This window comes from Argiope bruennichi, chromosome 1 (assembly GCF_947563725.1).
Source record: "Argiope bruennichi chromosome 1, qqArgBrue1.1, whole genome shotgun sequence".
NCBI lineage: Eukaryota > Metazoa > Arthropoda > Arachnida > Araneae > Araneidae > Argiope > Argiope bruennichi.
Window position 1 is genome coordinate 90285828 of NC_079151.1, and position 13532 is coordinate 90299359.

Here is a 13532-nt window from a genome sequence, read left to right on the forward strand (position 1 = left end):
AAATTTCAGAATCAAATTTTAAGTACAATCAATGGGGAAAAAAGACAATCAAAATATATATTCGTAGGATAGATTCTATAAAAATGATAGAATCAGGTGACATATCTATATTACGTAATTACTTTTCGCCAATGTCATGTAAAAGCAGTCACGGACTTACCGAAGTTCTGTAATGTTATGCGAGGAAGGAAAATGCGACCCTTTATTGGAGAATATGCGAAAACATTTTGGGGACACCCTTCCACTGCTTTAGGTAAAACCTTAATTTAAAATAATATAAAAAATAGTAAACATGAGCATCTCTTTTTCAGTAGCATGCAAACTGAAAATTGAAAATTCTATTGTTAGAATAAGCACAGGATGTTCTTCCGCTTTCGTCAGGAACTTTTTGTCTAATTAAAGAGTCATTCTCCGTATTACAAATATTTTGTCTAGTGGATAACTTTTATTAAAGGGATTAATTGCACTTTCCGTAGTGCCGTCACATGGATTCATTATCATGGATTATCCAAAAATTATTTTATAGGTAAAATTTTAGATCATTTATAAGAATTTTTTTTTATTGAATGTATTTTTCAAATAAAATGTAATATATATATAAGATAATATAAATTACGATATTATAATATGAATGCATATTGATTAGTTTTATCTGAAAAACTTTTGGTAAAATGGTAAGTTCACGTATTAATCCATCTTTTTTATTAAGGTGAGTAATAGTTATTTATAAATTATTTTAAAGATTTTTTATAATGTAAAATAGGTTTTCGCTATCATATTTTACCATTGCATCTAATTATTTGTTAGAATCAATGATTATTGCATAATTGTTTATAAAATAGTCGATAATATTAAAATCTTTTATACATTTCATGAGAAAAGTAGAAAATAACAGTGCTCAACTTTTTGTTTTTAGTTTTAAATTTATCTTATTCTAATCAATATCAAAAACAAATGAGCGATCTATGGAACTCTCAAAATAGAGGTTTGTTTTTGAAAGTATGTGCAATGCAAATGACATATTTAGCAAATAATGTACTGTCTAACTGTTATAAAATATTTGTAGAAGTAATTTCTTGAAATTTTTTTCGCATGTTCTTTAATAAATGCACTTGTGTATTGCATGCCATTAACGAACAATAGTTGCCGAAAAGTCTAATAGCGAGCGATGAGCAATCTATGAAAATTAATCGTTGGGATGTGGTCCGTACTCAAGACCATGGCACCGAATGCATATTTTTGGACACCTTTTTTTCCCGACCGATTGGAAACTAATGTATGATACAGAGTTACAATTGAGGTAACAAAAAAATCACATGCAAAATATTAAGTTGTTGCGTTGTTTAGTTACCGCGTTGATATGCTTGTGAAACAACAGACTGAAAAACGCTCAACCCCTTGACTAATATAAATTCGAAAAAGATCTACACTTTCAAGTACTAAAACAGTGAACAACTTAAGTAAATAAAAATTATTTAAGTTTTTGGATTATTTTTCATAAGCATACAAAAGATCAAACCAATATATAGTCGACCACCTGAAGGATTTCGTATGAAGTTTGATACAAATCTACATTTTAAATGTTAAATCTGTCAACCAAATTTTATCCATCTATCACTCTTCATTTTGTTATTGTTTCTAAAAGCACTTGTCATAGACAAACCCATTGACTTTAGAAGTCAGTGATTTTAAGCCAAAGGTGCGTCTCTTGTTTTTCAGTAGCGCCATCTAGGGACAAGAGTGTGACTTAGCTACACACATCACAGCCCTTTATATGGGGCGGATTTCCTTCACTCATCCACAGATCGTAATTTTGACCTGAATCAGAGAACGATCACCCCTGATCCAGTACCCTCCGTGGTATTACTCTCGACATGGAGGACTTTGTGACCTCTACAGATTTATACGTGCGCCATCCACCACACACAGAGAGTCTTCGGCCGGCGGAGTTCGAACTTGCAACCCAAGGGACGCGCATCCAACTCCCTACCAACCTGGCTGTCCCGGCGTTATCGTTTTAACTTATATTCGGACAGCCAGACAGACAGACTTCCTCTAAATGGAATTTCTTTTAAAATGTAATTGAAATTTACAAATTTGATGTAAATCCAACTAAATGGTATATCCATTTATATCAAAGCATTTTTGAGGTGTCATGTTCATAGACAGAAATATACAATTCCAAAAATGTGTTTTTATGTTCATAGACAGAAATATACAATTCCAAAAATGTGTTTTTCGGGTTAAATGAAATTCATTCAATAATAATGTGGACGTTCGTTAAAATTTCGTCAAAATATGAGTCGAAATCTTTGACAATTATTACAACAATAATTACTTTATATGTTCCCTGTACGAAAAATTAATAAATGTAGATAATCGAATACGCACTTGCAATAAACATATTTAGTGTTTTCACTAATAAAAAGATAAATTCGTCTTTTGAAATTTCCTTATAATAAATTACTTATCAAATAAAGAAAAATTTATATATTATACTTAAATATTTCACAGTTAAATAAAATTATTTTTTCATCAATGATCAAATAAAAGTCGCATATACTAGAGTTGAAAATTTATTTTAAAAACATTTTTTTAACAATTATTCAAAATAGCTATAGCTAATACTGAGATAAAACAAAGTTGCAGATAATTAAATTTGAAAAATGAAATGTAAGCATTTATATTATAATAAAAAGTAAATCTTTTTAAAAAATAAAATTGTCTGAATATTTTATTTGTAATTTGTATCTATAAGGATGGTCTTAAAGTAAAGTAAACCAGTCCGGTAAAGATAGGTTTACTTTTGTCTCCACATTAATTAGAGGTCAAGATATTACTATTTTCACAATGATCATTAAACCGGAAGTGAACATTTAAAGGACTGGAAGCACCGATTTAAAGGGTCAAAAACGTGCTAAAAATTTAAAACACAAATTTAGTTTTAAATATGGAAAAATTTTTGCAAGGAAAAACGCAAAATGCCAATGAGAGTTTCAACGGTATTTTGTGGAAATTTGTGCCTAAAGATGTCTTTGTTGAGCTCCGAGCCCTCAGATTAATACATTTGTAAGATTATTTACTGATTATACAGCCTGTAATACATTTTAATGAACGTTTTATAGGATTATTGAATATCCTTAAGGTTATTGGAGTGTATCCTAGTGCAAATGCAGTTAGAGTATTTGCTGATCTCGACAAAGACGGAATAAATGAATCTAGGCGGCATTCACTGTCAATTGCAAAAATTGCCGGAAAAAAAAATAAAATGATTTAAATAAAGGAAAATTATTAAAATCTGAAGAGAAAGAAGGTAAATCTACAAATGTGATGGATTTTAAGTATGTACACAAATAATTTTTTATTAAAACATGTTACTGCATACTTTAAATGTCTCTCTCTCAAAATTGATTTTTACTTATTTTTTGCTCACTACAAATCAATTAACTTACTATGAAATCATTTTACTATGAAATTTGGTGCACTTTGTCTTTATACTATTTTCAAGGGAATGAACTAAAAGAATTTGGATTGAGTGAATATTTTTTTTAATTTGCGCCTATTGTTTGAATAATAACGTCATAAACTTACTAAAAATTTCATGATAAATCTTCAACTAGCTGTAAAATTTTTATTTATTTTTATAACCATGCGATTTTAGTTCATTCCCTAGAGAAAACTATGTAGTTTATTTTGTTATACTTTTTGTTTGGATGAGAGTAATAGTTTTTGGTGTAACCAATTTGAAGTTATTTAAGAAAGTTCTTAAATTTATGCTATTAAATATCAATTTTCAAAAATTATTAATGTTTATTTCAAATATTGACATTCTGTTGCTATTCTTTAATAGTCTTAAATTCAGAACTATAGTTAAAGTATGTCTTTACCACGTTTTTCTAAAAAAGTAGTTCGAATTTGTTCGGATACCTTAAGCAGAAAAAAAGAATATTTGAACCTCTTTATCCGCAACATTATATAATTTATGTTTTAGTCTTGATTAGCCTATTTTAATTTTATTTTAAATATTTGCCATTAATTAAATAACATCGATAACGTGTGCAAAAAAAAATTATATGAACTCATTAAGTCTGTGCGTTAATGCTGTAACTAAAACAATAAAAAGTTTGACGTCAAAAAATTGTAAAAAGATTAATTAGAAAATGTATTAAAATTACTGAAAAAAATGCAAGGAAACAAAATTAATATAACAAGAAAGCCTATTCTGGAAATTTTTAAATTGTAAATTTGTTTTTTTATAATAGTATAAAAATTTAGTGATGGAAAATTTTGAAAAACTCTTCCTTTGTCAGCATGCCTCAACCACACACACACACACGAAATTTGGCATTGATTGGTATAATAGCCTGGCCTGTAGAGCGTTTTAAATGATCGTTTTTTATTTTCTTGTATACGAAATATTCAAAGAGAAAGTATTGAATCTCCACCAATCCGAAAAACTCATTTTTGGCATTATATCTGTCTGTCAACATGATAACTCAAAAACGCTTTGAACTAGATAGATGAAATGTGTTATATTGACTTGTAGCATATTGACTAGATTTCTATGATATTTTAGATGAAATATTTTCAGAGAAAGTCTGTCTACCCAGCTGTCTGAGTACAAGTGAACACGAGAACTACAAAATTAAAGAGCTGCATAGATACAATTTGATATACAGGTTTTGCATCTAATCTGTAGATCCATACCAAATTTTTGAACAAAATCGTCTGTCGGTTTGTACTTTCACATGTATGTAAACACAATAACTTTGAAGCGTCCGAGTTAAATAAATGGTATTTAGTATATTATATTATGATTATCACTGAAGTTTTATGACAAATTTTGTCTTCAATCGGTCGGAAAGAAGTTAACTAAAGTATCTTTTCCATTTTAGGGTGCTTGTATTTTAACTACAAACCATGGATTAATAACTAAAAAAAGCGCCAAAGATTTAGATTTCTTTACAATTGTTTGCTATTGCCATGCAAGGGATTCACGGCCTTATCGAAGGCCCGCAATTTTGTGCATGGATAACAACATTGCTTAGAATATGAGGAAATTTTCTAGAGATCAATTCCATTCGGTTTCATTATGCGTGTTTCAAATAACACATAAATTTCCAATTACATCCGTTACAGCCCCCTCAACATCTAAACGGCTACAGCTTAAGCCATAAAGTTGGTGGCTTGGTATGGTAAAAAAGCTATGCACTACTCGAGAAGAGAATTTACAACGCCATACATCGGCGAATTCGGGGGGGGGAGGAAGTGGAGATGTGACTTGGGGGCAATAGGAGTTCAAATCTATCAAATAGGGGTGAGCCTATCATTAAAAATTCCGAACCGAGCAATTATCAACCAGCATTATTGATGTCAAACTTTAACACCATATCTTGAATTTTCCAGCGACCAGGTATGAAGGTTCTTTTTATTAAACGTCCATCTTCGTACTTGATCCGTAAAATTGTTTTTTTCTCCCATTGTTCGCGTTTTACGGCACCATAGTGCTGAAAAACATAATCAAATAATTCATTTTTTGGATTCTGTTTTGAATATTGATCCGCAAGGCATTTTTTCATACTAAATCTAGAGTGTTCTGCAGCTTTCTGATAGACCTTTTGATCGTTTCTTTCCCCGTTTACTATACCTGAACAATAACTTTATGGCCTAGGTTGAATTAGTTTAATAGTTAAGGGGGAGGGGTTCTAACGGATAAAAGTGGAAACCTTGTGTAGTATACCAGTTTACAAATACTGGTAATTTAAATGATTGTTTACATCAAAACTGAGTATTAGGAATCGTTTAGACAATGGATTAAGATGAAATATTGTAAGTAGGTTTAGGCTTGATGCTAATCAGTTTCAACGGAAGTTGGTCGATGTATAGGAGGTCTTGAATGTGAGTATTCATATTATTAATCCATTTCTAAATTGCAGTTTCCCAATAAGGAAGTCGTACAAAATCGCTCAAAAGTTGCGATGTCTGTAAAGTGATAGTTTGGTTTTTATGGAGTTTATTGGCACAAGAGCCATATTTGACTATACTGTACAAGTGATAGATGAATGACATTAAAGTGATGTGATAGATAAATGATATTAAATTAATAATATGACTGTTTCTCTATAGCGAGCTAACACTGAAGAAGTCTCTCGAGACGTTTTATTATTAAAGATATTACATGATTCGAATTGTAACCTGACTCATTAGCGCCATTATATAATTCTGCAGATCTGTGGAATATTTATTTCTTAGCTAAATTTCTAAAATTCATTCTAATATACTCCAGGCGAATAATATTCTTTAGTACTAAAATATATTTTTAAAAAAATAAAAACTCATCGCATATTTCTTTAGAGATGGAAAATACAAAATTTCTATTAATTCTATAAAAAAAGTTTGATAACGATTTTTCTGAGACATAATTTTTGAAACTTCCGAATAATGACCCTGATCCATTTAGTTCAACCTTGGTGCTACAAATCATGCCTACGATGATGTTATCGTATGAATTACATCCCATGCATCAACAGGTATTTTTCCAGGGAAAGGAAATACGATTGATTTAACTGATATGACTGATATTCTGATTTAATGATAAGGTAGGCTTTTTTTTTTTTCGTTTAACCTTGGTGGTAGAAAGGAATTTATCGTAATGAACTAGAAAGTACTGCGTCAATGGTGGTTTCTAATTTGTTCTGTAATTTTTTAATTGACACTATGTTTTCTATATACTTTTTTATTTTGCATACAAAAAGTACACAGTGAAAGTATAGAATTCAAATATTGAAGATGTGATTTTGATATATCTTCACTTTTTAGACTATCTTAAATATGGAAAAAAGCAAATATTTTTTGAAATTATATTTGTCCGTCTACTTTCACAGAAATAATAAACAGAACAAACTTGATAAATGAAATTCGGTATCTTATATTTACTCAAAATTTGCTGCTTTAATTTTGCACAAACTTTATCTGCAAGAAATCTGTCTATTTGCTTCCCCATCTGCAAGTGATTGCTGTAACTTAATTATGCAATAAATTTAACTGATACATACTTTTATCATTAAAATTTATCTGTATTAAATTTTGAGTCCGATCCTTGCAAGGGTAGACAATCGATCAATTAGTACATGCGTTTGTATGTGATAGAGATAATTAAAGGATTCAACGACTTAGATAAAAGAAATTCGTTGCTCTGTCTTGAAGCAAAAATTGCAGACGAGCATTTTTATGAATCTATAATATTTCAATCTTGCATCGTTAATCGCAATACTGAAAAGAAAGATTTAAAGATATTTCTTAACGGATGTCAGGCCAGTGACTTCCGACTTAAGTAACTATTTTGCGACTTGACGACTTTAGCTACTAAAAGAAAGGTTAACTGCATTATATCTATTAAGGAATGAGATCTAGAGATTCTTCTATAAAATTTCATATACTATTCGGAAACTGTTAAAGATGATGCCCTGACATGAGAAATTGATTCTCTCTTTGGGAACTCTCTTGCTATTCTCTTAGAACTCTTAGAACGTTAATGTTATTTCCAAATTGGTTATTTTTCATTTGTTTCGGTTGTCCGTTTCTATAACTGCTGCTCTTTGCGCACACTTTGATTCCATTTGTGTGATTCGTGTTTTCTATGGAATAAAACATGTTTTCACTTATATGACGTGTTGGATTTCTTTCTCCGTACATTCATTCGATTGTTTCCATAACAGTATCAAAATTTAGACTCAGTCAGTCAAAAACAGAAGATTCAAGACATATGCTCTTTTTTATTTCTGCATTACATGAAGATATCTTATTCAATTCTATTGACTAATAATTATGATTGCTATTGTTAATAAAAATAATTTTTTTAAAATCTTCAATGGGAAAATAAGTTTATTTTTCTGTATAAACGAAGGAAAATGATGTATATGTCCTTTTTGAGCTTTACTTAAAAAAAACTGATCTGCATTGAGTTATTCATTTTTATTCAAAATTTTGTTGTCATTTTTATCATATTGAATCATTCTTGACCTAGGCCTTTACTTTACAGTTATGCCTTATCATTCGTGATCTTTTGATTAATACGAAGACGTTTTTTAATTCATTTAATAATTGAAAGATTATGAAGTATTCTTCTTTGGATACAAAAGAAATTTTTATGTTTCATTATTAACAACTATTAATTCATTTTAAAAACTGTCATTGATCTATAATTATCTATACATAATATATAATTATAAAAAAAATAGTATTTTAACCTCTTTTTTTTTAACTCTAGAGAAAAGACTAGTAGACTTAGTGTTATTCAGTTTGATTCAAAATTTTATTAATTTGATCCATTTTTTTGTTAGCGTAGGTGGGGAAAAGAAATTTTCTATATATCAAAGAGAGAAATTCACAGAAAAAAAACTGAAATAACTTTATGTGTAGTCTTCATGAAAATTAGAGGTAATTTTGCATTTATTACAGAACTCTTGTCAAAAGCTTCTTTTGTTAATTCATGCATGAGATGTCCATTGATCATAATTGAAATATATTCTGAATTAAAATGCCAGCATAAAATGGTCTAATAGTAATTAAAATTACCTAATTTAATTTTTCAGATGAATAGAACCAGACTTCATTGACTTATAAGTCATAGGTCATATAAGATATGCTAGTTGGAAGTCAAAGTCACGTAAGCATCATCTTTTGTGTCCTGTTCTCCATTTATAAAACCTCAGGTAAGTTTATTTCTTTTTATTAAATTTAATGACAACTACAAATTTTATGCATAAAATTTTTTGTAAATCATTAGAATTAGTACGATTTTCTTTCCATTGAAGATTTTATAGAAATAGGTCAATCATTTTTTTACAGTTGATTTTACTTTGTTTTATTAGAAACCAAGTTCTAAATTGTACGAAAGTTGCCAAAGAAACAATTCGAAATTCCGAGTCCTCAACAGATGATGAAGTCGAGGCTTGAGAGGGCGTTCATACCATTCTTCAAAATTCTCCCTATAAACTACGTGTAAAATGAGACCCGCGATGTTTGATTCGATTTGCCCAGACTCGTATAGGAAGACAAACTTTGGAATTAAACATTGAGACCGAGATTCCAGAACAATGAAGGTATCGAAACGAGACGAACGATGTTCATCTTCTCCCTTTATTCAGAAACATAAATAACAATAATTTTGAAATTAATTATTATTTCTTCTGAATTTAATAGATTATAGACCCAAGCAAAAAATAATTCATTCTTTCTCATATTATGTGCAAAAATATTTCTTTCATGAGACTCCTCAAAAACTCAGATTATTTTGCTATATGGTTTGGCAATTACAGTAACTGATACCACATTTTAGACATAAATAGAAGAGTACGATTTAGTCTAGACTTTTGCAATGAGTTAAACATGAGGATTAAAAATAAACTTTCCGATGAATTTAAACTAAATGATATTAAAACGATGAAAGAAAACAAATTCAGGGTGCAAATTAGTTGTTTAAAATTTTTTAGGGGTTTTTAGGAAGAAGAAAAAAAAATGTGTTTTAAAAGTTCATCTCAAATCTGTATAAATCTATGTATTCTGACAAGATAGGGCAATGTCTAATACACGTTGAGACTTGTTATTGTACTAATTTCTTTTAATGAATATTAGATTTTTTAGAGAAATATTCGAGACATTAATATATTGATTATTTATTTAATTACAAGTATGTCGTTTATTTTAAAATTCTGAATTTATTGCTCTTTTAATACTTTTATAGTTTTCTTTGCTTCATTTGTGTATTGTCTTCACAAATGCACTTGTTATATATATTTAGGATTTTCTTTAAACGTTTAAAGTTTTCATTTACTATTTTTTGCACTTTTATAAATTATTTCTGTTGGTTTTAATTATTTATAGAATTCATTATCTAATACCTTGCAAAATCTAGGAAAGAAAAGAAGAAAAAAATACTTTTTCAATCGATCAAATTTTATTCTAAGTAAATTTAAATTAAAGCATAAGAAACGTATCATTTAAGATCAATCAATTTTTTTAGCAATAATTATAATAAGACGTATATTATTCTTATAACAGCATGCAAGGTTAGCGAAACAAACATGGGAGGCTTGATGTATAATCCTCTTTGTGGTTGGCTAGAGTTAGTGGAGGGAGTGAAGTCGCAGAATCTCCCAGATTATAAGCATAATTTATGCTGCACATCATCCAAAAAAATTGCTTCAAAATCAATTTATTCATTAATAATTCAAATGAAATATGACGTCCATATGCTGGCATATCATCCACAAAATGCAACATGCGATAGCGGGATGCAAGATTTGTGATAAAAAAAATATTATCCAAATTGTTCTGCATAGCCGATTATTGAACCTAGATCTATCAATATTGCACTGTTATTTTTAGATTGATAAGCGCTTATTAAAGGGAAAAAAATCAGAATTTGAAATAGATCTTTAATTAAATATTAGTTCCCATTTCCAATCATTTTTGCATCATTTTCGAATGGAAAAAGTTTTGCAGTGATGCTAATTTTATTTCAGTACAATTTTTTCTCTAATTTCGAAAATTAAAAAAAAAGTTTTTGTAAGTATATTTTCCAACAATACTTTTTATTATTTAGTTACAAAATTTATAGTCATGCTTGAAAAATATTTTTAAGTATTTCAACTAAATATATAAATAATTTCAAAACGTAATTTTGCTTTATTATAAGTAATGCCACAGAAGTGCAAGTATAGAAAGTATTACAATTTTAAAACAATTCTAAATCAAAAATTTGAATTTACCAGTATTTGGCGTATTAAAATGTTACAGAGTTTTCGAAAACAAAGACAATCCTTTTTCGCATGATGTTTTTCTATCTTATTTGTAAGACAACTTAAAAAGGGACGAGTTTATTAATTCAAGTTAACGCATGGATCTGGAATTAAAATCATAAATTAATATAAAATTTTGGTTTGAAATCGCTTTTTATGGTCATTTCTAGGTAACTGATAATTTGAAGCAAAAAAAATCCATCTTTTTTTAACATAAAATAATCAAAATGTTTATGGTTTTAAAGGTAATTTTTAAAACTGATTTTCTTCTATGTTCTTGTAATAAATCGTCATCAACAATTCTCTAGATCTCGTCATTAACAATTACTCTCTCGTCATCAACAATTACTATTTAACGGTCTGTAAGAGAGGAAACAGAAACGCTTTGAAACTGAATCTTGTAAATCTTCAAAATATTTCAAATTCCATGCTTGATGCTTTGAGTTAAGTGTTATCAACAACTACTTGGAAGACTTATACTAATTATTAGGAAGAATATAGTAAAGCTTTAATGTTAGATTATTCAATAATTTAATTCAAAATGCCATAAATTTATATTTTTGAGAAGATTTTATATAGACTAATGAAAAAAAAACAGGATAAAGTTTAAAATAAATTACACCAAAATAGTGGTTTACTCAGAACTTCCATGCATAATCTAAAAAAGTATTATTTCTTCCCTCTCTTTCGCTTAAAAATTCTGAATCTTGAACAAGGCCGGGAATGACACAAATACTCAGATTTTTATTTTCGGTGTCCCACTTTGAATGTTCTATATTTCGTAGTTATGTGGGAAAAAAACAGATTAAATATTTTGGTTACCAGCTTTCATTAAAGCAAAGATTAAAATTCGAAGCAGTGTTTTTTTTGCATGAAAATGTATAGCTTAATAGAGGTAAGTTTTTTGACCGATTCGATTCAAAATTTGATATGGATATATACTTAAGATGCTAATATGTGCACTAATTTTATACATCTAGTACTGTCTGTTCTGTAATTATAATGCTCACTTACTCTAAGACAGACAGAGAAATAAACTTTCTGTGCATACATTTTCGTTTCAAATTGAAACACAAATTAACACATTCGGTATAAAAAAAACCGCATACCAAATTTCATCAGCTTAGCTCAAATGATTTTTGAGTTACTGTGCTCGCAGAAAGGCAGAGATAATTACCAATTCCAAAAATGCATTTTTAGGGTTCAGGGAAATCTGAAACTTGAAGATTCTTTAAGTCCTCCAGGCCGAATTTTTGACGATTATTATATTTTTTCATTATATACTTTGTATACAAAATATCTTAGCCATAAACGTTGGTATTTTCCTTCATAAAGTATAATTTGTGCTAAAAATTTTTTTTGCCAGTATTATGCAATCAAATGCTCTAGATTGAAGTTAACCCTTTATTTGACCCGGTTGCTCAGAAGCAACATTTATTTTCATTTGTTATTATGGGAGATTTATAACTCCAAATGCTTTTATGGATATTATAATCACGTTTTTACACAACGATTTCTAAGCAATAATTAAAATATATATCTAAAAATTCAGAAATTAAAATTACTTAATCTTTAAATGCATAGCGATGTAGATCTGAATAGTATGTTTAAAACCTCGTATCTCTTTTAGCGTTTTTTCTTTATTTGAATTTTATATAAACTATTTTAACGTTTCTAAGCGCAGCTAGAATCTTTGGCGGTTTATTTCTTTATCTACGGCAATTTTCATTGTTGGCGCGCTGCCTGAGTACAATTTCATTTCAACGGGTGTTACGAATTGAGATGATTTATATAAAAAGTAATAAAATCACACAGGAAAAATTGTTTTCAGGTGGAAACAAGATAAGAGTAATGAATCACATTTAGTAGTTTTGTAGAACTCAAGGAGCGGTCGTTCTCGATGATGTAGAAATAATCAATGTTTTTTTTTAAAGTTCATAAAAAAAAATTCTGTATGAGTTTGTATTTTTCCATTACATACACCCAATTTCAGGTTGATTTCAAATGATATTTAATTTAAAATAATAACAATTTATGCATTCAAGGGTTAATTAAAATGCAAATCTCTTACTTTGTATGTACACCCAAAAGTGATTTTACTACAACTTGTCACCATTTATCAATTAGTCTTAATATGTTTCCAGAAGCATCATATTGAATTTTATTGATGACTTAGATACAATGATATGAATGCATATAAAACCTTGATTACGTCTGCGACATACACACGCATCGGCAAATCAGGAGAGTACAAGAAAACAAATAGCATAGAATATTTGGGGTTATAATACTTATTAAAATTTTTGTTATGAAATCATAACGAAATTAAACTTTTTGGATTTCACGCATTTCTTCAAATGCATTTTCTAATATGCATTTGAGGTATTGCTTGATGATTTCACGTTTTTAAAGCAGCATTATATATCCGACATATATCAAAAAATGTGGAGATATGCTATTTGATGCAGCGGGAATAATATGAGCGTGTCTGGATTTCTTGCAAAGGTTTTTTATTTTGTTTTTGTTTAGTTATATTAACGTCCTGTTTTTAAAGCAATTCTAGGGCTATCTTGGGATAGACCTCGTAATTTTGAATGCGGTCAGATGACGAAGATGACATTTGAGCTGGCATCCCCTCTCAAAACTTCCACACCACACCAGCGGGAGGATGTTTGGACCCAACGAATTTAAAGTGCACCAAGCACGCTTACATGACAGTTTCTCGGTGGA

At 29.1% G+C, this 13532-nt stretch overlaps 1 protein-coding gene across 1 annotated transcript in view; it reads left to right on the top strand.

Annotated features, from left to right (window-relative positions):
- Window positions 1-459: 459 nt before the first annotated feature.
- Window positions 460-13532, top strand: part of LOC129976230 (uncharacterized) — a 50073-nt gene continuing 37000 nt past the window's right edge. Inside the window, exons 1-3 of the mRNA XM_056089702.1 lie at window positions 460-526; window positions 8348-8439; window positions 8595-8714. Of these exons, the coding sequence (XP_055945677.1) occupies window positions 8645-8714 (70 nt within the window). The 5' untranslated portion in view covers window positions 460-526; window positions 8348-8439; window positions 8595-8644. The remainder of the gene's footprint in view (window positions 527-8347; window positions 8440-8594; window positions 8715-13532) is intronic.